The sequence below is a fragment of the Solanum stenotomum genome, unplaced genomic scaffold, assembly GCF_019186545.1.
Source record: "Solanum stenotomum isolate F172 unplaced genomic scaffold, ASM1918654v1 scaffold38100, whole genome shotgun sequence".
Lineage (NCBI taxonomy): Eukaryota > Viridiplantae > Streptophyta > Magnoliopsida > Solanales > Solanaceae > Solanum > Solanum stenotomum.
In genome coordinates, this window is record NW_026034755.1 from 27,574 (window position 1) to 54,765 (window position 27,192).

Consider the following 27,192-nt stretch of genomic DNA (forward strand, 5'->3'; position numbering starts at 1 on the left):
TCTTACTAGCTAAGTTTTCTCTAATGACTTTCTGGTTTTCTGAAAGCATCACCAAACATCAATTTAGTGAAAACTAGTATTCATTTCAAGAAGATTAATATTCATTTCAGGACAGACAATCTCTGATATAATAATCTTACAGCAAAAATGAGCCTAGAATAATAACCATTAAATAGATAAAATAATCTTACAGCAAATTGGCACTTAAACTATCTAAAAGTTAAACAAATAGACACACACGTCCTATGTGACATCATACACATAAGATGTTCGGTAGGACGCAGAACTACCACTTAAGATGTCACATAGGACACGTGTGTTTATTTGTTCAACTTTTGAATAGTTTTAATGTCTACTTGTGCACACCCGAAATTGGAGGACATATATGTCAGTTGAGGCCAAGTTGAAATGCACATTTATGTATTATGCCTTCTTTATAAAAATGCACAATGATAATCAAAATTTCAATAGGAACCTTCAACTCATCTACACTGGACTATAATCATACAACAGAATGGCCATGACCCAACTAAATGGTCTACTATACAAAGCACCAAATATAACAGCCTTTAGTAACTAGAAAGAATCTAATAAGAAAAACCATTCATTAGTTAGTCTAACAGCCAATTTACATGTAAATACTTGAGCTTACTGTAGGAAGCATTTCATATTTGACACATCCTAAAATATATATTAGTATTAATACGACCCCCAAATCTCAGACAGATGTATTTCACTTTCTGCCTTCTCTTTACTGTTTCCTGGTGTGACGGCATAATTCCAGACGTCCAGAGAGGATTTGACAACAGATAAGTATCTCTAGCTTGACATCATGACATCATCAATTGACTGAAGTGCTTGACTTGCATAAAAACGGACATCGACATCAGGGTCCTCAGCTAGCTCTACTAAACTAGAGCGAATCGTTTTCTCTGCTACCTGGCAATTATAAGAGGCTTTGAAAGTCGACACTAAGGTATAGCGAGGATATGCAAGTGTAAACTTTCTTCAACAAACAACAACGTAAGTAAGCTCAATCGTTATTTCAACTAAACCAAGTAACCAATCCAAGAAAAGAAGGTAGATGAGAGTTCTCACTGATTGGTCAACAACAGGGATAAGGGACTGCAACACCTTTGCAACATTAAATTTGACGTTGGGCACTCTGGAGAAGAAATGAAATTGGACCATCAGATCTAGGAACTGATGCATATAATGACTTTAACAAGAATTGAAAAGCAAAACCACCTGTCCTTTGCTGCCGTAATAACCACTGGCAGCAACTTAGAACATGTTATCTCAGAACCCATCACAGGTGCAAGTAAAGAAATTGCCCTAAGTATTGTCATCCGGTATAAATAATGTGAATTATTAATCACATCCACGACCTGCAAAGAGATGACATGTTTAAACCCCTAGAAACAAGAACAAGCTTGATATCAGACATGGTCAAACCAAGAGAACGAATAACGCAGAATATTAATCATATCCAGGAACTGCAAACAAAAGACCATGTCTTGACCAATGAGAAACAGATAGCATACATGATCAAACCAAGTCTCTGAAACTAAGGTTGGCCATGATGAATTATTACAACAGTCTCAAGTACCCACAAAATCCAGTATTAACCCTTCAACCTGACAATTTTCATTTTTTCTTCTTTTGCCTATTACTTTTGGGAAGGGGTGTCATAGTGGATACACAGTTGAGGAAGGAATTGGAATGGTTATCTAAAGAGAAATCAATCCTAGGGGGATACTACAAAAATGATTATCAAAAGAGAAATCAACTCACCCCTCCCTACCATTCTGCCTAATATCCATGCATCAACAGCAAAAGAAATTCTCACGAGAGTTATTTGGAAATATCATCAAACAAACCTGAGGAATTATATGCTGCATTGCCCACTTTGGACCAAATTCTTCCGCAAGGCGCTTTAAGTTATTAGCTGCAGCGTCTCTGATTGAATAAACCTGTAGCACATATGCAAATCAGTAAGACAGAACCACATTTGTAACAAAGTCTTAATATCATTAAGATTTTTATTCAAAAATTTCTACAAGATGACAATCACCAATTCCGTCCATTCACTTCTATTGTTGTCGCCCACCATTATCAACGGTCGTCATTGCCACCCACCATTATCAACTACCACCACCCACCACCCACTACCCACAACCCACAACCAACACCCTCAGACAACTACCATCATTGTCAATCACTACAATCAGTTGTCACCACCACTAGCCACCATTTACAATCATCACCACCAATCACTACCGACAATTACCACTCATAAGCCACACTATATATCGCCGACCACCATCATTTACCACCACCATTAATATCTTTATCATCCACCACAACTATCAACCACCTCCACCATCAACCACTACTTTCAACCACCATCATCACTAGCTACTACACAAAATACCACCATTAGCCAACACAATCCCCAATCAACACCCAAAAACACCATCGCTAGCCATCACCATCAACAACCATCATATAATTTTTAAAATATTTTATTGATCTAATATTAGATTGATTTAGTAATTTATTAAATTTATATTTATAATTTTTAAATAAAGACAATTAATATATTCAGATGTTTTAAAAAAATAAATAGTCCTAATTATTTAGTATTCATATATTAATGCAACATTTTTATATTTACATGTGTATTCATATTGAAACATATGTACATCTTAATATTCAGATTTAGACAGTCTTATTCGTCTTAGTAAAAGAGAATGAGGCCTAAGACAGAAATTACAGCTAGTTTGATCCAAAAGAAGAAATGCCTCCTCCTTGCCACTGACAATGAAAGAGAAAGTGAAAGAGATGCACTCACTTTACAAAAGCAAAGTATCTATGCTTCTCATTTTCTAGATTACATATCTAATGTTTGTGTTATAAATCAAAAAGAAAGGTTCCATATCTAGTCACTAGCTTATCACATACCAACCTCATCCTGTAACCACTGCATGCAAAGGGTGCCAAGCTTATCATCGAAAAATCCTACACCCAACTGACTGGCCAGCAGAGGTATGTATTCTATTATTGCCAGACGAACTCGCCAATGCCTATCCTCTGCCAGCTCAACAATAGCTGGCAACAGAGATTGGGATAATAAATCAATTCCAATCACCTGTAAAATTGGAAGCAACTTAGATTTAGTCCTGAAGAAGCTGCAAAAGAATTGCAAAGAACCAATAGATAGAATGAATAAGCATAAAGAGAACCACGATTAATGAAGTTAGCCTTACTCAAAAAAAAACATCAAGAAAACCATGATATGTCATGCAAGTAGAAGTAGAATGGTAAGGCAAAAAGAAAAAAAAAATTGATATAAAAACATCTGAACAAGACAAGCAATCAGAAAACAAATCTGGCAAAGAGAACTTGCTATTCATTCAAGTTTCCCAAGCACACATTAGTTTGTACCAGCTAATTTAATAGCAAGTCCTGTACGACTGCAAAACATTCATATCCATTAGTGCTAGCAAACTGAGCCCATATTTTATCAATCCGCCAATATTTTAACAGTTGGGAAATGATATATTGAACAGGTCCCATATTTGACGCGTAAAAATGGGTAAAATATGGAAATTGAGGGAACATCTAGTAATTGAACATGTTTTCTCTTAAATATTTACTCAGTTCCTAAACTTTTTGTGTTTTTTCCTTTACATTAGGAGGTGTGATGAATATAGTGTTTCGTTGAATTCTTAAATCAATGCTTTTCTAGTTATTAATTTCCAATCTTTGCATAGTTAAAGCAGTTTTAATAGGGTATAGCCTCATTTTTTTAATTTAAAAATAAAGAATTCTTTTTAAAAATTAGTACTTCAAAGTGCATAGCATCCGCCACAGAAAATAATTCATGACGGAGTTAATTCTTAATCGCTAGCAGTAACCAACTCAACATGCGCTACAATAGGATAACTAGACTTTGCAGATATTGCATCATAAGTGTATACAACTTAAATCCTTAATAATTTAAGCATACTACAGTGAGTTGAAAAGAACTTTTTGTTTAAGATGATTTTGGCAAATTTTGACAGTGTCATTCAATTCCTTATACTTGTCTTACGAACATGTAATATTCTCCACAGGTCCAATTTACGTGTTTTGCTTTGTTTAGATATACAGTTAATTTTTGAGAACTTGAACTTTCTTTAGTCCCAACTTTTGTTCACCGTGAAATAGTGACAATATATGCAAATGGTTTATGTTATTTGCAGATGACGTAGTTTTGATTGACGAGACTCACAACGGAGTTAACACTAAGTTGGAGGTTTGGGGACGGACCCTGGAGTCTAAAGGATTCAGGTTAAGCAGAATCAAAACTGAATACTTGGAATGCAAGTTCAGTGATGTGAGACATGAGCCTAATGTGGAAGTAAGACTTGATACACAGGTCATATGTCATCCAAAAGAGAGGTAGTTTCAAGTATCTTGGGTCGATTATCTAGGAAAATGGAGAGAATGACGAGGATGCCACTCACCGTATTGGTGCAGAGTGAATGAAATGGAGGCTCGCATCCGAAGTTTTGAGTGATAAGAAGGTGTCAACTAAACTTAAAGGCAAGCTCTATAGAATGGTAGTTAGACCAGATATGTTGTATGACGGAGTGTTGGTCAGTCAAGAACTATCACATTCAGAAGATAAAAGTGGCAGAGATAATGATATTGTGATGGATGTGTGGGTATACTAGGAGAGGTGGGATTAAAAATGAGGATATACGAGACAAGGCGGGAAGCGAGTTTGAGATGGTTCGCGCATGTGATGAGGAGATATATGTATGTCCTAGTGCAGAAGTGTGATAGGTTGGTTATGGATGGATTCATGAGAGTTAGAAGAAGACCAAAAAAGTATTGGAGAGGGTGATTAGACAGGACATAGTGCAATGGCAGCTTATCGAGGACATGACTTTAGATAAGAAGATGTGGAGGACACGAATTAGGATAAAAGGTTAGTAGGTAGGAGTGCATCCATACTAGTAGGTAAGAGTGTTTTTCTTGTTGCCCTTACTAATAATCGTAGGACTACTCTTGTAGTTTCTTGTTCTTCAATTTTTGTTCCTATTTCTTATTTTGTGTAGTTCGTTGTAGTATTACTTTGTTGTATATCATTCTGTAACTATCTATTGTCTCTTGTACTTCCATTATGTCTTTTTTTAGACTGGTTTTGTCTTGAGCCGGAGGTCTATTAAAAACAGTGTCTACTTCATCTTTGAGTTAAAGGTAAGGTCTGCATACACTCTACCCTCCCTAGACCCTAATGTGTAGGACTACACTAGTATGTTGTTGTGGTTGTTGTTGAAATAGTGACAATATTATTGAAAATGCAGAAAATTAATTGGCTAACACTGATACAAAGTTTGGTAGAAAGCGCATAATTTGGCTAATATTGACTTCTCAGATTGTTTAAGATACAAAGGCTAGCAAGGCTTCATAGATAGAAACTATACTAGTGAGAATATCATATTGTAGCCTGAAAATTCACACCGGTGCTAAAGTCTGTACATATTTAGATTGTAAGAAAATTAAAGAATTAAGAAAATAAGCATAGCAAAGAAATCAATATTCTCGATCAAGAAGAGACTCTAGGAGAAGTCTATTCTCAGATAGGAGAATGATGAAAATTATAAAGTTGAGCACCATTTACTCGTGGAAATGGGTAAATATGGGTCAACTGTTTTTTACCCAACCTGTTTGTCCGCCAACCCACTTTTACCCTTGTGAAATATGCGCGGGTTGAATTATTACCCATTTTATGTTGACCCGTTTTCAACCCACCCAAATTTGACCCAACTCGCCCATTTGCCACCACTAATCTCCACCATAGACTCATGAAATGAATAGCCTGAAAACAAAATTCATCTAAAGATCCTGAACCAGTCTGCTCTTCTCCAACTCGTCTCGGTAATAGAGATAAGAATGCATCTTGATATCTATATCCTACTTCCTAGAACTGAAAGATGAAAATTTTATAGGAACAAGAAGGCAAAGTGGCATCCCACTATACTAAGTTGACTACACGACTTCATTGATCTTCAATTTCCTTCTTCCTCTGGGAGCTTATCAGTCACAAAGAAACACTCATAACGAACAGAAAGCATGAACCAAAAGGAGCTAGAAAGAACAAGGCTTGAAAATACAACCAACCTGATTGACTTGATCAAGTTTGCTAATGATGTTGAGCCGCACATCAGGAAACTCATCCTTCAGAAGGGAAAAAAAAATTGGAAGAAGATGTTCAATGGTTGCATCCTGCATGAAATATAAAATGAATTCGATAATTTCATTGTCAAAGATCAAAAGAAGGTACACAAACTAGGGAAGAAACCAAACACAAAAATCTCTTTGACCACACATGTCAAAAGAATCACTTCTAATTTTCAAGAAGTTTGGCCAAACAGGCTCATAAGAAGAAGAAGAGAAAGCATCATAAGGAAAGTGAAGAAAAATGAGAACCAGGTTGATGCATCCAACTGTGCACATTCAAGCTTAATAGACCCATTAAACAATGTGTGTGATAAGATGATTTATAGAAATATGTTGTATCGCAGAGCCAGAAAAAAATAAAGGATATATATACAAATTGCGTCATACAAATAAAGAGCAGAACTTACTTAGATCTCATCAAAGAATTTGACCTCCCAGATCATACTGGTCCTTTTTGTCCTCCAAAAAATAGATTCTTTTAAAAGTCCAAACATAGTTATGTTAGCTAGAGCATTAGAATGCAAAAGCTTCCAAAAGTTAACTTATATGCAAACGCTGTCATCTAAAGCAGTGCATATTGCAAGTAACGAAAATTCTTAGTTGCGACAAATCCAACAAGTATCACGGTAAGTCTACAACTTGACAACGTTGTGTATATCAACATATGTAGCATACATAAATACGTGATTAATATTTTCTTGTCTGAATTCTACAATAAAAATCAAGAAAATGTTCAATCACCTTTCCCAGGACAGGAACCATCCCCATTATAACAGAAGCCAAAGCAGATCTAACATGCTGCGATGAGTCGGACGACAATTCCTATAACATTAAAAAACTCAATTACATATTTGGAACAGTTGGAACAAAAGCTGTAATTAGAAGTTCCTTAACAGGTAAACTAAGATGTATTTACCTTCACACACGGAAGAATATGCTGTATAGAAAGCTCAGGACTAAGAATCTGACTGAATTTGGTGGCTTTCCCTGCAGCAGCTATACGCACTTCCGCTTCATTATCCCGCAGCAAACGCACATAAGCAGGAACCAAGTTCGTCCTTGAGTCATGATCACCAACAATCAGATATCACAGAGCAAAAATTGCTATTTCTCCATATGGTAAGCAAGCTGACAGTCTCATTGGTTAGAGAAACAAATGCATAGACTCCTAGTAACACAGTATCCTCTACTAAGTTGACATTGACCACGTCACCTATCATGATTGTTGAGAAAATGGTAATGCATCTAATCAACCTCGCAAGCTAAATCATGAGGTGAGAGTTGCTCAACCAATGTGGTACCCTTAACTCCTGTCATACGCCTGGGGATGGATTTCTGGACTTTAGACAATATAAATGGGGGCCCAACATTGGGTAAAAGAAGAATTGGGATGGGTCTAAGTCTAAGTCTAACTCTGGTACCATGTTAAAAACATTGATATTGAATCTAATTCAACCACAAAAGCTAGCTAATGAGGTGAGTGAGGGTAAGAATGCAATAACCCATACCCTCAACCAACGTGCGACAATTTTTTAATAGGAAGGTAGAGATTTCATTGCTATGCACCAAGATGTTGTAAATACGTAGAGCAAAAAAAGGACTCTTAAACCCTCAATTCAACCAATGCGGGACACCGAACAATGATGAGCAGTTAAGTTGCTCGAACTCTTCACTTTCGGTGCCGCACCGTGTCGACACAACGTGGGTGTGGGTGTGGGATCCATACCCGATTTGGTCAACCAGTTTTGGATTATTTGACCAAATTCGAGGGAGAATTCTGGACAGATCCAATTATTTCTGAAATCAAGACAAAAACTAAGGTGAAATTGCAGAAAATGGAATACCTTGTATATACAAATTTATGTCGTCACTCCCTTTTCTTTTATCTCCTTCTGGGATTCTCCTCTTGATCAATATTTTTTTCTCAAGTTTTCCACATAATATCTCATAATTTAGGTTTTATAACTCTATTTTTAGATATTTGAATATTTTTAGCCAAATCCCCACACCCGTATCCATATTTGGATCCATATCCACAAATCTTAAAATTTAGATCATAGAGGATCCAACCTCTAGATCCGCATCCGTATCGGACACCCACACCTGAGTCCAAGCAACTTAGATTAACAGTACTTTCAGGTCTGTTAGTATATTCTAGTGACTTGACGTTAATTCTTTGTTTCTGATATAAATACTGCATCATTTTCTGAAAATTAATCCTTGGTTGATCCCATCTAAAGAAGAATAACATTTCTGTCAACATTGAATGTATGCATTCCAACAACTACCACTTGATTTATCACATACACACATCCCAACCCACCCCACCCCCGTTTTTCAAACTCCTGAAAGGAGCCTTCAGATAAATACTGACTATGATAGGTAGGCACTTACGCCCACTCAACCGCAGGCACAATCTACACGTATAGTATGTAAAGGATTCAAATCGATTGAATGACACGGGGTTTTTTTTTTGGATAAGGGGGAGGGAGAGTTGGTTACGTAGTCTCCAAATAGAAAATTTGACATTCAAAACCAAGTCAGATCCTGAATTTCTTATGATAATACAGACCCTGAATGTAAATCAGGAACTAGTGATAGCGTTCAGTGCAATCTTCTCTAGAATATGACTTAGTAACACAGAACGCACTTATGAGATGGAAATTATTTCAATGAACTAATTTTAAACGTATAACAGACATGTGAGAGTAAACAAGTAATTGATAAACCCAACCACATAACACTACATTTAAGAGTGATCTTGGTGCATGTTGATATATTATGATTTTGCTTACAAAAGACACCAAGAATCGCATAAAGCAAAAAATTGAAGACATCAAGATATGCTGATAATATCATTATAAATGAAGGAAAAACAGCACAAAAAAATTAGACAAATGTCATAAGAGTAGATTTGACAAAGTAAAATGTATGAGTTTAGTACCTGATCGTCTCAGGTCCCACAGCTTCACACAGCTCATACAACTGGTTTGCAACCATGTACCGTACACGCCAAGACTTATCCTGGTCATTTTGAGAAATAAACTCGTAGTGACTTTGAGAAAGAAACACATGTAAAAGAAACTAGTGTGTGTGTGTGTGTATATATATATATATGCATATGAAAACAAACATATATATTAAGCTGCTAAAAGCAATCAAATGGAATTCCAACAAATAAGTAGTTTTGTGTAAACAAGTTGTGATTCGATATAAATCAGGACAAAGTACAAGGGTAAATCAGGTTTCCTGATCAATAATAAAGAAGTAACAAACTTGAATCAAAACCTCTACTAACTGAGCATAGTTATTGCTGGAGATCACTGATCAGATTTTCATTGTGGTGAACCTAAAATTTTGTGCAACCAAACAGTATTAGTTTCTGGAATAGATCACTTGAACAACCTTTTCTAGCCAAGGATGAGATGCTTACATCTAGCTATCCATAATCAGGAGATAGAAAAAGCTTCCATTGATGCTTTCGGATGTACCCATTGTAGATTCTTCTTAGAAATTATATCTACTAGCGACACCTTTAGAGCACCTTCCGATTTCCATACTATTTTCCACCTTTCTTGTTCTCCTATTGTTATTGTTCATCCACATATTATAGTCCCAAAATACTGTTTAATCTGTCCTGCTCTTCCTCAATTTCAGTCCGGCCTACCTGCCATAAGAATCCAGCACTAAGTCCCATCAATTCCCCAACTAATTCATCCACTACATAACTAAAGACTGATCCTATTTTCACTATCGAGTATCAACTATTGGCAAGAGAATCCCAGCTTTCCAACATCATGTTTTTACAAGTTCTATAGCAAGTTTGACTAACCTTTTAAAATCTGCTTATTTAGAGAAGTGCTTTTGTCAGAAGTGTTTTTCGAAAAAAATACTTTTGGTTCGAAAAAAGGTTGCCCAGAGAGTAGTAGTTTGTGTTCAGATGATCAATTTGAAAAGCACTTTTGCCAATACTAGAGCAGAAATTTCTGCTTGGCCAAAGTTCCAAAAGTGCTCCAGGGAAATAACTACTTTTTTCAACTTCTGCTACAACTCAAAAGCACTTATTTTTTCCTAAAGGATGTCAAATACCTTTTAAAACAAACAAAAAACACTTTTAACTTTCCAGAAGCTTGGCCAAACAGGCATTACCATGTCATGGTTTTTGTATTGTATAAGACTAGTAAAAGCATTTGGACTTGTAAAAAGCATTACCAAAAGCATTTAACAAGTATATGAATACACCAACAATCAATCATATCAGTCTATGTAGCTAATTCTGAAGTAACTTCGCCCTGGTTTTGGTACATGATCAGAATTAGATCCAGAGAACTTCCGAAGTGTCATTCAAACCACCACGATCTTGCAGTAAGGACCGCATTTAATTAGGAGTCTTCAAGCCACTAATTCGTGTTCCTTTTACTTTCCACTACCTTGCTAGCTTTGTATAAACTATAGTAGAGATTTCTCAAACAGCAAGTAATAACCATTATCATAACCTAGACAATCGAGCCTAAAAACTCACTATTTCCTGCTATGACAAAGCTTCTCTGGCGAAGTGGTTATGATTTGATTTTAAAGTGTGATATCTTAATTTACCAGATCCCAAATACATCTGAAGTCAGAACCATACTAATAGGTAGTAAACCAATATATAGACTTAAAGATATGATGATACAGATATTGCGATCAATTAAGTTGCTAAAATCACTCCAACAGCTCACTAAACAACTGAAAAAGTAACCAATTATATGTAGGATTTGATCCTAAGACTAAAAATAAATGCACGAATCTGAACAGGCATGAAAGATTTAAAGAATCTGTGAGTGCCCAAGTAGCATGATTTCAAACACAATCTAACCTGAGAGAAGTTGACAATGACAGGAAGAATATGTGCAACACAATCCTGGGGGTCCAGCAACTTGCCTAGTGCAGCACAGCCCTCAACTGCTAGTAAGCGTACAGAATCTTGATCTGAAATCAAGACACAATAGAGTCACCACAAACACTCAAGTTGATATAACAATCGTATAGAAATTAATTAGAAGAGCTGCAGGGCTATTTACTGCTACAAGTAGTGGGTACCAGACAAGTTGAACCATACATGTCTTAAACTGTGAATGACTAGACTGAATAGTTATAATCATACGGGGCAACTTATGAGTTAAAATATTACCATCCTGTGTAAGATCTTCAAACATTGTCATGATGTCAGTCTTGAGGTAAGCTGGTTCAATGGTAGCAGCAAACTTCCCCAAGTTTGCTGCAGCTGACCTTCTCACCATAGGCATGTCATCTTGAGACAACTGGCTATATATGGACCGGAGCTCTGCCTTTAACATCTCAGGGGAACTTGGGTAAGCAATGTGAAATAGTCCACAAGCAGAAACTCTAGCCGTGAACCACTCACCAGCTGCCAGCCTCTAGTGATTGTGAAAAAAGAAGACATAGGAACAAAATGTAAAAGGTTGATTTAAATACTGTATTTTGTGATTGGCTATGACAAAATATGACAGGATACAGATGAAGTTTTGGCGCGCAATACTATGAGTTTAAATGTTGCTATGAATTTCCAGATTGCAAGGCACTAAATACTTGCAACTAAATGGTCTTTGTAAGTTTTTCTGACTATGATCTCTAAAGTCATGAATAATAGCATTCCTTAGAACAAGTGATGAGAGTTAAAATATACAGTAAAAGTGTGGGGCAAACCTTCACAAGAGAGACAAACCTATCAATCAAATCACTCTCCCTCATCTGGGATCCAATTCTACACAATGACTCCACAGCTTTGTCCCTCACACAGATCTCCTCCACAGTGCAAAGGGTTCCTAGAAGAGGGAGTAACACATGAGCATGCTCCACTCCTCCAACATAAGGAATAAAACCGCCTAACTCTTCTGACATGGCAAGTAGCACCTCACCTTCGTCGTCAGTGTTTCTGCACAAAAATGGGATCAACTCCCTCCTGGTTCTGTCTTCACCAAGTTGACATGCAATAGAAGATAACCTCCTAATAGAATTCAACCTCAATTGAATGTCGTCATTCTTCAGCTCATCTAATACCATTGGGTACAACAGCAGATGCGGCGCCATTGACATGTATATTGTGTTTCCCTTACAGCTGCAATTGGAAAGATATATGATTGAGAACTACTAAAAGAAAAATGAATCAACGGTGATAGAAAGAAATTTGACCAGATTTTTCATAACCGCCATACGCTGTCTTGACTACTGAGAAATCACAAATCAGTCTGACCAAGAATCCTTCTCCACCCCCCAGATGGAATGAAAAGATAAACACAATGCAAAAACGAAAGAAAGAGGAATGAAGAGTAACAAACAGAGAGTAATTGCACAAGAGAGGAATACATTCCAAGAGAGTGGTCCGTATGGAGTTTGAATCTGAACGAGAGAATGATATAAAAGCTTTGGTTTTGCGGCCAAAAAGGAGCTTGTCCATATTTATAAACTCAAAATTTTAGTTCATAAGGGAATGTCAATGCTATACAGGTGTAAAAGAAGAGTTTCAATATCCCAGATTCCAATCCCTGCTACAATCTTCAGTGTAAGTTCAGCTTTCATGGAAGGTTTACCTGGCAACTGTGCATGTGGGCTGTGGCAGGTAGCCCACTGGATTAATCAATAATAAGATAGGTAACAAACAAGTTGATCCACACACCACCATCATTACTAAAAGGGAAAAGGATCAGATTTGACCCAATACTATCTGAAATCAAGCAACTTATCCTTTGGTCACATTTAAAGTCCAATCTTACCCCTGCCGTTCGGAAAAAGTCTCAATTTTTGCCCTCGACCCCTAATGGAGCTCCAACCTAAAGAACAGTGGGGTAACTTTAGACCTTTCTTTTTATTGTTAAGGGGTATATTTAGACCTTCTCCCTCAAGTTATTTTGACACATGGAGTTCACCCATTGTAAGCTGGGGCTCCACAAATAGCCAGGTAAATATGATACATTTACTCAGGGCTAAGGTATGAGAGGACCCAAACCATAACAGAGGTTAAATTGAGCAATTTTGGAATAGTACATTTGGTAAACTTAAACCTTTTTCCTGCTAGAAAAAAAAGGGTAACAAATCAAAAATTTAACATCTCACTTAAGAAGCATCAAAGTCCATTCTGCAAGTTCTCTGAAAAATGAGATATTCATGATTGAATCTAAATATGATGATCTGAACTAAACCCTAGCATTTAATCAAAGAAGATATAAAGGAAGCAAAACAAACACCCTGACCTGGAGCTCAAATTGTTAAAGGAAAAAATCCCTACATACTAGAATGAGCTCAATTTCGTTTTCCAAAACAAAACAAATCAACTGCGTTACCATTTTATTGCAATAAAATTAACAATTTCGATCACATTGATTAAGTTCTAGCCGGCAAAAAATGATTTTGATTAACTTGTGGACAAGAGGCAGAAGAAAGGATTACCGGAAATGAGTCTCGCCGGGTGCCGGAGACTTAAAGCCTTTGATCTCCGGCGAATTCAAGAGAGGGGTTTTGTTGCCTTCGTAGATTTCAATGAAATGAAAAGTGTTTGGACTCAGCAGACAAAAATGATCAAATTGTGCTTAAAATGTACAAGAGGTGGATTTTGTTCCTTCTCATGTACAACAATCTAGAATATATCGAGCTTAAAAACTGCTTAAAAGCATTTTCGTATTTAATTTTAAAATTATAAAAATATTTTAAATAAGTTGATCTAAATATGCTCTTAATTCAAATAATCCTTATTTAATATGGGTTAACTACACTTAACACTTGTATATCATGACTTATTGACTTATATCATGACTTAATTGTAGATAGAGTTTAATATTTTAAAAATCAAATTGTTATATTTGACTTCTATTTATATATATAATAATAATAATAAATATATAAATAATATAATTTTGATTCAAAAGACAAAAATATATTGATTATTGGTTGAATTTTTCATTGAAGATAGTATAAAAGTTAAATCTTTCTAATCGTTATATAAGATTTATGTTCCTATACCGTTCATGAAGCATGTGTCTGAATAGGCCTCCTTAAGTGTCTGAATTCAAGGAGATCCGTTCAAGTTAACGTGTCTATCTATGTATAATAGATTCTCAAAATTAAAAAAGACACGTAAAAGAGATGAGGGAAAAGAGAATTTGGTGTGAGTAAACAAGGATGGGTTTCATCTCAACATGAAAATTATAGGTATTAATTACATGAATTGAGTCATCAAAACAAAAAAAAATTATGACTGTAGTATCCGAGCCAACTTTCATGCACCTCAACTAATTCCACAGTATACCTACCACCTCCCACCAGCAACAGATACCATCCACCAAGGCTAGGACAGATGAAAAGAACTACCTAGTGTTTTTTTTGTCTCCGCTGGAAGCAAAAATAGCTAGTTTTCATCTTCAAGATCCAAACAAAGGCAGTAAGCAACTAAGCCAACAACTGGAACATATCTGAGATATCTCACTATGTCAAGCTTATCTTCCTGGATGTTTTGCAAGTTATCTCCTATCAACCAAGGTTGGAAAATAATGTAGAGACAAATATCCCAGACGAAGGCATAAGCAAGTCTTTCAGAGGATAGATAGCTGAGCAAGAACTCCCATCTATCAGATATACTGCCAAAATCACCATCTCCTCTCCCATAAAAGGCCCAAAATGTCGAAAGCAAACAGGCAGCTCCACCGACCAGTCCAACAACAGATGCACCACGAGTCATGATCGAACCAAGTTGAGAGGTTGCTCTTGGAGGGTACTCTGAGTCACTCTTATTTAGTCGAATAGCCATGTATGGAATTAAAAATGCTGCATCGAATTCCAAAAAGCTCATTAATAAGTCTCTTGTCAAACCAAAAACTATTTACAGTAAAGGATGGAGTTATGCTTGAGAGAGCCAGAAATCGAAACCAGCAAAAGAAAAAAGAAGATCCAATAACAATGGACAAAAAAATAAGTGGCAGAATAACTCAAATAAGAGAGGCTTTAGAAAAAGTAAATGCAAATAGTTAAAAGTTGTGCCATCTTAACCACCTGATTCTTTCTCATTCAGTGCTAGCTCCTAGTCACTAATAGAGTGTTCATGTCAGCTATCAAGCAATTCTAATCGAAGCAACTCCAGTATAATCAGGAAATCATTAATATACGGATACCGTTTGCCATCCTAATTTTTGACAGGACACTCACTGAGAGTTCCATCGGGATGGGGGACACTAACATCCATAACGTTGCACAATCAAAAGTAAGTATTTGAGAAAAGTGCATACTGTTTGTGAGGAACATTTGAAATCCCCATAGAAGATCTAGTGATCCCTTGAATCTGTCTCTCTTACGATCACTGAACAGTAAAGGAGCAAACATGAACGTCCAGCCAATTACAAAATTAAACAGTCCTTCAGACATCTGGAATAAAAATCAGAGCCGAATGTCAAAAATGAGATCCACGCAACGAATAAATTTGTATTTTACAAAGTACTTACTGGATGAAGCACTGGTGCCTCTATCAAGTGGATGCCCCCTACTCTGCCAAATGATTCGTTGTTTAAAGTTCAATATCAAATTTATGGTAAGAGACAGATGGAAAATTGAAATGAAACCTCTGAACTGAACGTATATAAGTAAGTAACTGCTTAATCAGCAAAATTTTATGCATCTAAAGCAAGTGATCAAGTTGACACACGGTGGAAAATCATAAATTCCACATTGCCAGTGTATGGAGAAAGGGTCCTTGAAGTCATGTCTCTAGACTAGAAAAAGAACGGTATGCATACTGGCACAAGCAAACAAATTAAGAAGATGTGAAAGTTGAAATAGAACACCCGATTAAATCGACCTTTGAAAGAACAACCAATTATGGTGGAGGGCCAAGACACAGTCATTGTTTAACAATCAAACATTTCTGGTTGGGATATGTTTCAATATTGAGAAATGTGGATGATAAAATAGGTTTATTATTGACTAAACCAAAGGGAAGTTGAGCAGTTAATCAGAATCAGAAATTACACCAGCAAATATAAAGAAAATAATAATCCCTCCGTTTCAGTTTGTTTGTACTATTTTGATTTGGCACGGAGTTTAAAAAAGTTAGACTTCTGAATCTTGTAATCTAAAATTAAAGATACGTCAAACGTACCAAATGGCTTTTTAATCTCGTGATTTAAAACATGTCATGTGGAAAGTTGGAATTAAGAAGTGTTTAAAAAGGAAAGAGACATTCTTTTGAAACGCTCTAAAAAGAAAAGTAGGACAAACAAATTGAAACGGAGGGAGTATACGTTCAAGAACGAAGCTAATTGACTATGAGTCATTAATATCAAAAGCAACAAGCCCAAAAAAGCTCTAAAGACAGTTGGGGTAACCGCAAAGCACAAACAAAGTGTGGGCTTTAATGAAAAAAAGCACAAGGCAAAAAGAAATACAAACATATATATTAGTCCAAGACTAATAATTAAAAGTGCGCATGAATGACAAATATATGAAAAAAAATTGATTTTTTTAATGATAACGTGAAATATCAATGGTTTAGTGTCACCTCTTCCGAAGAAGCAAGAGGCTCATTGACAAGGAACAATATGTCTTAGAACCTTGATGACGACACTGAGTCACACATTAAGCGAGGTGAAGCGCTCAACACGTTTTGAGTCTCGCTTCGGGGATTAAGTGCACCTTTGACAACACTGCTATGAGTGCCAAATTATGCCACCCATTGCTAAAAAGGAAGCAACAAAATTATCATACATTGAGCAGAAAGGAGTGCAGGCTAATTAGTAAAATTTTTGTGTAAAACTAATCTGGTATAACTAAAGAGATTTCAACATACCAGCATTCAAGAGAGGCAGGATGAAGAAGAAATTGAGGGAGAGACCAACCAAATCATTTACTGTTTCTGAACTAATTGCCCACACAGGATCTCCCTGCATTATATATCAAAATATTTTCAATGGTTAGATATCCGCGCGTCAGCCTAAATACCTTTTATTCATTTTTTTCATTATAAACCACACATATTGATGTCACACTTAACTTCGAAAATTAGTCGATTTGACTCTCGAAAACAAGCTAAATATGACAATTATTTCGAAACGGAAGAAATACTGTAATATGAAATGGGAGAGATGAATTACATACAGGTGCATAAGGAAGTAAAAAGAGCCACAATACATAAACGCCTTCTGCGGTCCACAGTATAGCCTGTGTTAATTTCCTCAATTTATCATCCCTTTCAATAATTGAATCCACTCCTCCGCCACCGCGACCGCCGCCGCCAGCTCTAGTGGTAAACACCGGTCTACGGCGACCTAATTGTATACTTTTCTTCACTTTAAGCTTTAACCCTAACAGTGCACTTGTCTCGGACAATTTCACATTTTGTCCAAATGCCGAATTATACTCCTGTCTGCCATGGATAACAGATTGATTTCCGTATATGAAAGTCTTAGTGCATAGTAGAGTTGCCGCCGGCATTTCCGAAGTTCGCCGGAAAATGGCTTCTGTAAAATATTCTGGACCGGAGTTGCTAAGTGCAGTGAGATAAACCTTTCCGTTCTAGAGGATGCAGAGGTGGGCCCGTAGGACACGTGGTACATAACTGCACACGTAGATACCTTTATGTTTAATATGTATTTCCGTTTATTAGTGATATTTCATATTAATTGTGTCTTCTCCATTCCATCCACCTATCTTTTGAGAGTCAAAAGAGTTTATGTTTGATTAGAAATTTGCATATGAAATCTTTAAATTTTTTGAAATAAAATTTATATATTTGTAAATTATGTAAAAAGTAATATAAGTTACAATAATCTATTCAAAATAATTAAAAGATATATGATAAATTTATGATTAAAAATAAACTTATTTGAACCTCGAAATTCGAAAAGTATCATATAAATTGAAATAAAGAAAATATCTTTTATTTAGATTATATAAAAATATTTTTATAATAATATTTTTTTACTTATATATCGAACACAAAAATAAGAGACCCACATATTTTCTTAAAAAAATATAATTATGAAAATATTTTCTTTCATATCTAACCCATCCTACGTACCATAGGTGAGCCAAATCCTAAAAAAAATTACTCTAATTAATTGATGTCCCACTTAAATTATGGCACATGTCAATCTAATAAATTTGATCCTCTTGATATTGAATAGGCACATGTTAAAATTTCAAATTTCGTGAATAGAGAAATTAGGTACTTGAGGAGTTGAGGTTGTCAACCAAATCATAATCGTTTGATGGGAAGGATAATATCAAATAGTAGTGGAATAAAATTATAGTATCATTTGATTTGTTGTTTGGGTGGTAAGTTCGGAATAAAGTATTTCGGGATTAAGAATTAGTATCGGGATAAGTTATTTCTCCCCTCGGGTGGTATAATAATCTCGGGATAAAATAAACAAATGACAAAAATGTCTCTTTAAACTTTTTTTATACATCACTTTTTACATTCATGAAGGGCATTCTTGTAAATAAATAAATTATTCTTAAAATTTATTATTTTAAATACAACAAACCAAACACTCAATAAAAAATAATCTTATCATAACTTATCCCATCATAATTAATCTCATCATAATTTATTTCATCATAACTAATTTTATCATAACTTGAATTCAAACTAAACGGCTTTAAGTTTAATAAATTGAGCATTCACTTATAAAAGACTACAAGTTTCTCAATATTTTTTCACCATTTTCTTTTCATAACTTATAATTGTCATTATGAGAAGAAAGAAATATGGGTCTAAAAGGTAAGTTAATAACTTCAATAGAAGTGAAGTGTGAAGGACACTCGATTCATGATATTCTTCATACCACTATGCATCATGTACCACTATAAGTCGTTCTATCAACCAATTTGAGATTCATGAAGATGAAATCGTAAAAATTGGTTCGATTATTAGCTGGAATTATGACGACGGACGGTAATGCACATTTTTCAAACCCTTCTCTCTCACACTCACAATATGATGTTTGATTACCATGCATATATATTCCAAGGGAAGCCTTTTGCTTCAAGAAATCTTAATTTAAATTATCTTTATTTTAAAATTTATTTCATCTGCTCCAACTAACACTAAGACAATATTTATTACTCATAATATTTAGTTACTCAATATTCGCCAAATTAAAAATATTCTATGATTTAATATTATTATTAGTCTTTAATAGTGTATGCTTTAGAAGATATACCACCAATTAAATACTAAAAAAAAAAATTACAGAAAAAGACTTTTTTCCGTAGAATATTAACTTTTTTTTTACCAAACATAAATAATTAAATCAAAATTATATTTTTTTCTTAATAATTCTTATATTCTCCAGACCTCCACAATGTAAAGCTCTTCTTTTTCGAGATTTTTTAAGATAAATGCATAAGTATTCCAATATATGGCCGAAATCTCATAGACACACTTATACTATAATAAGGTTCTATTACCCTCCAAACTTATTTTATAAATAATTTTCTATCCCTTTCGGCCTACGTGGCACTATCTTGTGGGCTCAGCGCGTGTTGATAATTTTTTCAAGGATAGTGCCACGTAGGCCTAAAAGGAGTAGAAAATTATTTATAAAATAAGTTCGGAGGGTAATAGGACCTTAGTATAGTATAAGTATGTCTCTAGGATTTCGGGGATAAGTTGGGGGTACTTATGCATTTCCCTAATTTAATTCATAAAAAGATAGAAAATTCAAATATTAATGAGCTTTAAATAATTTTTTAAGCAAATGAGAATGAAAAACGAGGAAAATTTTTAAATAAGATAAAATATTATTTTGTAAATATTTAAGTCTTTCATGAGGAATTGAGCTGCTGCTGACCTAAGAGTAACATCTCTTGTATTTTTTATTATATAATGATTATAGGCGGACAAAAAAAAAATTCCAAACAAATTATTGAAGTCATCGATCCTCACAAGAAATTAATCCGTTGGAAATTCATTGAAGGAGATGTGTTGGAGATGTATAGTTCTTTTACTATTTTAACATCTTGTGAACCTCAGTGGATTACATGGACAATTGAGTACGAAAAGAAAACTGAAGACACCCCAGAACCCCTCAATGAATTGGGTCTTATACTTAACTTGAACAAGGATATAGAGGGTCACCTTCTCAAGAATTAATATATATGTGTGTGTATGATGAATAACTGGCAATATTAATAAGTTTTAGCTATCGTGTGAAATAATTAATATTGTGTTTGAAATATATTGTATATGTCAATCTCTTTCTATGGATATATTTTCAATGGTCAGTAGTATATGTAAGATATTGCACTTTGTTAGAATAATCAAAGCCCACTTTTATTATTTAAAAGCTTCATTAAGTTTGATACCTTGTATTAGTCAACAATGCATCATTTGGAATTTCTTAGAGAAAATAAAGTCTGCAACAATTGAGATACTGGTGTGTTTGATATGGAGGGAAAAAATTGAAAAAAATTATCACTAAGAAAGTAAGTTCGTTAAAAATAAATAAAATGGCTTTTCTAATGAAAGTATAGAAAATAAATTAAAGTCTGCAAGTGACATTTCACATTGATTGTTTCTTCTCCACCCTCTAGCACACCTGTTGGAAGGTATGAGTCCACCAGTGATCACAGGACCAGGTCCCCAGACAGAATAAAAGTGTCAAAAATAAATAACTCAAAGTAAAACAGGCACAAGCGTTTTTACGTGGAAACCTCATTGCTCAAGGGAGTAAAACCACGACCTATCACACAGGGTTTTCAATTGCTTTCACTAATCACAAGCAAAAATGTATACAAATTTCAACTTACAACAATGAGACTAAACTCATAATCTCACACTAAGTAATACTCCTATTACTTATTGAGCCAAAGCAATGCATTCATTGCCCACTATATTAACTAACACTAATTAATATAGACTTCAAACCGTAAGACACAAAGTTAATTCTAACAATGTTCTTACACTCACTACACATAAGAGTTTGAAACGGTTATTATAAGAGTGAAACGAATCCTACAAGTTTAGCACAGTACGAGAATTCAAAACAACAACACGCTGATTACACTTCTTCAGTTGATCAGGTCCCTTGTTGTATCTGTATTTTGAAGCTTGGTTTCTTGGAAAGACTCACTCGCTCACTTTGAATCAATGAATCATAAAATTGTTTGTTTCTTTGAGTATATCAATTAAGAAGAATTGTTGACCAATGGACAAACAACCTCGTCCGCTCCTATTGGTGAAGTACATTGACTTGCTTCACCAACCGCCTGACATGACAGCTTTACAATTGTGCCCCTTTCTTAACCTGGACGATACTAACTCTGTCAGGGACCTGGTCCCGACATTTATGAGGATCATCAAAACATCTTAAATACAACAATACCTCATCTTTATCCCACCACTTGTTGCCCTCATCTCCACCACGTTATTTGTCTAGATTATATACAGATATTTTATGATAATATTTTTTGTTTATTACCAAACACAAATAAGTAAGAGATCCACTTATTTTTCTAAAAAAACTTTTATGAAAATATTTTCTTCATACCTAACACAGCTTAGGTACAGAAGGTGAGCCAAATCCTAAGAAAATTAATTAATTGAGTGTCCACTAATTATAGCACATGTCAATCTAATAAATCTGATCCTCTTGATTATTGAATAGGCACATGTTAAAATTTCAAATTTGGGAAAATGGAGAAATTAGGTACTTGAGGTGATCAGCCAAATCCTAAAGGTTTAATATATTGAGAGTTCACTTATAAAAGATTATTAGTTCTCAATATTTTTTCACCATTTTCTTTTCACCACTTATAACTGTCATTCTGAGAAAAAAGAAATATGGGCCTAAAAGGTAAGTTAATTGCTTCAATAGAAGTAAAGTGTGGAGGACACTTGATTCATGATATTTTTCACACCAATGCGCATCATGTACCCACTATAAGTCGTGCTTTCAATCGATTTGAGATTCATGAAGGTGAAATCGTAAAAATTGGTTCAATTATTAGCTGGAATTATAATGACGGTAACACACATTTTTCGACTCTTTCTCTCCCTCTCTATCACTCACACAATATGATTTACTTGCATCAATTTTCTATATTTAGATGTATTTGGTAATATAAAAGTTATTTTTCACGAAATTAAAATAATTTTCATGAAAAAGTTATTTAATGATGTTCAACTACAATTTATATTCCAAGGAATGCCTTTTGCTTTAAGAAAGGAAAAGAACTTCTTTCACTTGTGTGGGAAGTAATATCTTAGTTTTAAAATTTTATTTTATCTGCTCCAACTAACACAGAGACATTATTTATTAATATTTAGTTATTTAAAAGGTTCTTCAAATTAAAATATTCTGTTATTTCTTAATATTATTATTAGTCTTTAATAGTGTATGTTTTAGGTAATATATATCATTCCACCAATTAAATACTAAAAGATATATTTTGCAGAAAAAGACTTTTTCCGTGGAATATTACTCTTGTTATATCAAACATAAATAATAAAATCAAAATTATAATTTTCCCTAATAATTCTCATATCCTCCACAATGTTAGCACTTCTTTTTCGAGATTTTTAAAGATAACTCCATTCATGAAAGTAGAAAATTCAAATATTCATGAGCATTAAATAATTTTTGAAGAAAATGAGAATGAAAAAGGAGGAAAAAATTTAAATAAGATAAAAATGTTATTTTGTAAATGTTTAAGTCTTTCATGAGGATTATAGCAATTGAACTAAGAGTAACACATCTCTCGTATTTTTTTTATTATAATGATTATAGGTGGACAAAACAAGTTTACAAAGCAAATTATTGAAGACATCGATCCTCATAAGAAATCAATCCGTTGGAAAATCATTGGAGGAGATGTGTTGGAGATGTATAATTCTTTTACTATTGCAGTAGCTTGTGAACCTCAATGGGTAACATGGACAATTGAGTATGAAAAGAAAACCGAAGACACTCCAGAACCCCTCATTGAATTGGGTATTATTCTCGACTTAAACAAGGATATAGAGGGTCACCTTGTCAAGAATTAAAAGCTCTATCTATCTTTTGTGTGTGTGTTTACACACATACATATCTATGTGTGTTTATATGATGAATAATTGACAATATTGGCAAGTTTTAGCCGTCTTGTAAAATAAATAATATTGTGTTTGAATAATATATTTTATAACAACTCATATAAAAATTAACGTACTATTTTTATTTTATTTTTTTGGTAATTCCTCAATAATACTTCCATCTATATATATTTTAGCAAATAAAAAATTCACTCTCAATATACCATTTATTCAACACTACCAAAAATAAATAAAATTAAAATTACCTTATAACTAATCTAATTCTATAAATATTTTTTACACTCTGTACAAATATAAAATAGCCCATATTCTTCCTATATATAATTTAAAAAAAATACTTACATGCACAACTCCTCCAACATACACAATTCAATAGTCTTCTTTGTTACCGTCTCGAGTCTTAAATCCTGAACCCTGAACCCTGAACCCTGAACCCTGATCGTTCTCCAGCTATGATCAACCTAGTTTTGTTTTTATTAAGTCGCGGGTTCTGTTTGTTTATTTTATTTTTTAATATTGTGAAATGGATTTTGATCACCAGCAGCTGCAGCAACAGCAATAGGTTCAACTACAAGTTCAATGCCAATAACTTTTTTAGGTGTAATTATTATTGTTCTTGTGACTTTTTGGTGCTAAAATTAATGATAATTATGTTAATTATAACTTCTTTAGTAATAATCAGATTGTTTTTGAGATGTTATAGAAGAAGTTAGGTTTTTTTTTTTACAAAAAGAATTGTTTAGTTAATTAATTATCTGCATGCATGCAGACTATAGCTAGTATTATTGTTGGAATATTTCTATAAGTTTTTTTCTATGAAATAAACTTTATTTCTTTTTTGGTATATAGGTAATGCACTTCATGTTGTTATGTTTATTTATATTGTTTGATTATGTGGATATGTTTTTTTTGTTGCATAAATATTTACTAGCATTTAGGTACCCAAGTTATTATATTGCCCAATCGATGCGGATTTAATTTAGCACACATAACATATGAGTTCACGTTCAACCGATGAAGATTTAATTTAGCACATTGTTATATGAGTTCACGTGAGTTTAGTAATATTTACTCAAAAGTTATAAAGAATAAGAAATTTAAATAATATTTATAATATTTGAATATGAATTGAGTTATTACTGTATATATTAACATGAGATTGTCTTAAAATCAATAATACCAGTTGAGATTTCTTAGCATGGTTTGAATTGAGAAGCCAAAGTCTCGAATATCTTCTAGTACATCATTTTGAAACTATATAAAAATGCATATTTTAACTCACTAAATTCAGGTATTCATCACAATTGCAGTACAGAATAATATAAAAATGCATACCCTTTGAATAATCAATTACTTGGCACATGCTAAGGGTGATATAGTAAATTTATCCTTCTATTTATAGTTTTTTAAGAGGTGTGTCAAGTTAATAGTGGACAACTATTGTTGGACAGAAGAAGTAATTAATATCTAGAGTTTCCACTTCCATACCTTTTTTTAAAAAAAAAAAATTACTTCCATACCTATTATGATATTTCTATTGAAACATTAATTCCAATATCTAAAGTAATAAATCCCAAGATAATCCAACGAGTTAGAGTAAGAAATCATAAGTTATATCATATACATTCCCTCTCTTATATTTTAGATTTCTTTTGTTATATGAATACTTATATAATCTTCTAATATAATCTATTCTTAAATCTCAATTTGATTAATATCTTTTTACTTGTGCATTTATACATGTAATGACCCAATATCTTCTAATTTAATGATAATGACCCTATATTTTCTAATATAATGACTCATGTGTAAAACACGTTTACTAAACTAGTCTATATTATATTATTAAAAGGATGAAGATTTTTTTAAAATATTTTTTATTGAACTTTTTAACATTTATTTAAAGACTTTGTAATAGATAAAAATATCATTTACTATTCCTCAAATTATTAATTACTTGTCTTCATATCTAACACATCTTGAGTACCCTAGCCCCTAGGTGAGCCAAATCCTAAGAAAATTAATTAGTTGAGTGACCACTTAAAAGATAACACGAGTCAATCAAATAAATATGATCCTCTTGATTATTCAATAGACACATGTTAAAATTTCAAGGCAAGGAAAATGGAGAATTTTTGGTATTTTAGGTGAGCCAAATTCTAAAAGTGTAATAAATTGAGTGTCCACATATACATTTTCCCTATCTTCATCGTTTTTTAATTTGCATGAGTATGCAAAATTTCATTGTAAAAGATAAATTTTGAAATTTATAACTAAAGTAAAAACTAATTAAACACAAATAAATTAACACTGTTGGTAATATGTTGTACAAATAGTGGTAATGTTTTATACTAGCTAGCTTCTCACATCTAATTGAAATCTATATAAATACTACAAATTCTCAAACATTTTTTCACCACTTTATTTTCACAACTTATAATTGCTATTTTGAGAAGAAGAAAATATGGGTTTGAAAGAAAAGTTAACTGCTGCAATGGAGGCAAAGTGTGGAGGACACTCGATTCATGATATAATTCACACTAATACGCATCATGTATCAACTATTTGTCATGCTGTCAACCAATTTGAGATCCATGAAGGTGAAACCATAAAGATTGGTTCGATTGTAAGCTGACATTATAATGATGGTAACATATATTTTTCTATGTTCTCTCACACACAATCAATCAAATATGATTTACTGGCATCAATTTTCTATATTTACGTGTATTTGGTAGTATAAAAGTTATTTTTCATGAAAATGATATTCATAAAAAAATTATTTAATGATGTTTGATTACCACATATATTCCACAGAATGCCTTTTGCTTCAACCAAAGAAAATAATTTCTTTCACTTGTTGGGGATAGAATTTTTTTAAAATTTAAATTACCTTAACTTTAAAATTAATTATTTGCTCCAACTAACACTTAGACATTATTTACTAATATTTAGTTACTTTAAAGATTTGTCAAATAAAGTTATTATTATTATTAGTCTTTAGTAGTGTATGTTTTAGGTAATATATCATTTCACCAATCAAATACTAAAATTGTTTTTGTAGGGAAAAAAAAATTCTCCAAAATATTACTTTTGTTATACCAAACATAAATAATTAAATCAAAATTATAATTTTCTTTCTAATGTTCATATTCTCCATAATGTCAACTCTTCTTTTGAGATTTTGAAATATAACTTTATTCCCAAAAAATAGACCATCCAATATTCATGAGCATTAAAGAATTTTTGGAGAAAATAGAAGTGGAAAACTAGGGGAAAAATCAAATAATATAAAGATATTATTTTGTAATTCTTTAAGTCTATCCTGAGGAATTAAGGAGTTGAACTAAGTGTAACATCTCTTATATTATTTTAATGATTACAGCTGGACAGAAAAAGTTTATGAAGCAAGTTGTTGAAGCCATCGATCCACAGCAGAAATCAAGCCGTTGGAAAATTATTGAAGGAGATGTGTTGGATATGTATAGTTCTTTTACGATTATAACATGTTTTGAACCTCAGTGGTCTCTATGGACAATTGAGTATGAAAAAAAAACAGAAGACACCCCCGAGCCTCTGACTCATTTGAGTATTCTTATTGACATAAATAAGGATATAGAGAGTCACCTTTTCAAAAATTAGGGATATATATAAAGTTTGTTGTGTGTGTGTCTTTACACATACATAATCTATGTGTGTTTGTGTTTGTATGATGAATAATTGGCAAGTTTTAGCCATTCGTGTAAAATAAGCATTATTGTATGTCTTTGAATAACATATTTTATATGTTAATCCATATCTATGGATATATTATATGTGTAAGATATTACGTACTTAGTTAAAATAATTCAAGCTCTCTTTTATTTTTAAAGCTTCAA

General features: G+C 33.5%; 3 protein-coding genes and 1 pseudogene across 3 annotated transcripts; 2 read left to right on the forward strand and 2 right to left on the reverse strand.

Annotated features, from left to right (window-relative positions):
- Positions 1–590: 590 nt before the first annotated feature.
- On the reverse strand, positions 591–13,823 carry LOC125852660 (serine/threonine-protein phosphatase 2A 65 kDa regulatory subunit A beta isoform-like). The gene is made up of 13 exons (XM_049532379.1): positions 13,684–13,823; positions 11,944–12,355; positions 11,408–11,654; positions 11,093–11,205; positions 9,179–9,258; positions 7,151–7,292; positions 6,976–7,056; positions 6,175–6,279; positions 2,969–3,151; positions 1,881–1,973; positions 1,249–1,388; positions 1,099–1,165; positions 591–939 (listed from the first exon to the last, which is right to left on the reverse strand). The coding sequence occupies exons 2-13, from the start codon at positions 12,331–12,333 to the stop codon at positions 820–822; spliced, it is 1,761 nt and encodes a 586-aa protein (XP_049388336.1). The 5' UTR covers positions 12,334–12,355; positions 13,684–13,823; the 3' UTR covers positions 591–819.
- Positions 13,824–14,403: 580 nt separating this feature from the next.
- On the reverse strand, positions 14,404–17,762 carry LOC125852664 (uncharacterized). Its single transcript, XM_049532383.1, has 5 exons — positions 17,374–17,762; positions 17,066–17,159; positions 15,726–15,763; positions 15,513–15,648; positions 14,404–15,054 (listed from the first exon to the last, which is right to left on the reverse strand). The coding sequence occupies exons 1-5, from the start codon at positions 17,707–17,709 to the stop codon at positions 14,639–14,641; spliced, it is 1,020 nt and encodes a 339-aa protein (XP_049388340.1). The 5' UTR covers positions 17,710–17,762; the 3' UTR covers positions 14,404–14,638.
- Positions 17,763–22,063: 4,301 nt separating this feature from the next.
- LOC125852662 (MLP-like protein 28) lies at positions 22,064–23,404 on the forward strand. The gene is made up of 2 exons (XM_049532381.1): positions 22,064–22,247; positions 23,010–23,404. Exons 1-2 carry the CDS (start codon positions 22,064–22,066, stop codon positions 23,264–23,266), a joined length of 441 nt encoding a protein of 146 aa, XP_049388338.1. The 3' UTR covers positions 23,267–23,404.
- A 2,374-nt stretch (positions 23,405–25,778) lies between these two features.
- LOC125852666 (MLP-like protein 34) lies at positions 25,779–27,152 on the forward strand (annotated as a pseudogene).
- The last annotated feature ends 40 nt before the right edge of the window (positions 27,153–27,192 follow it).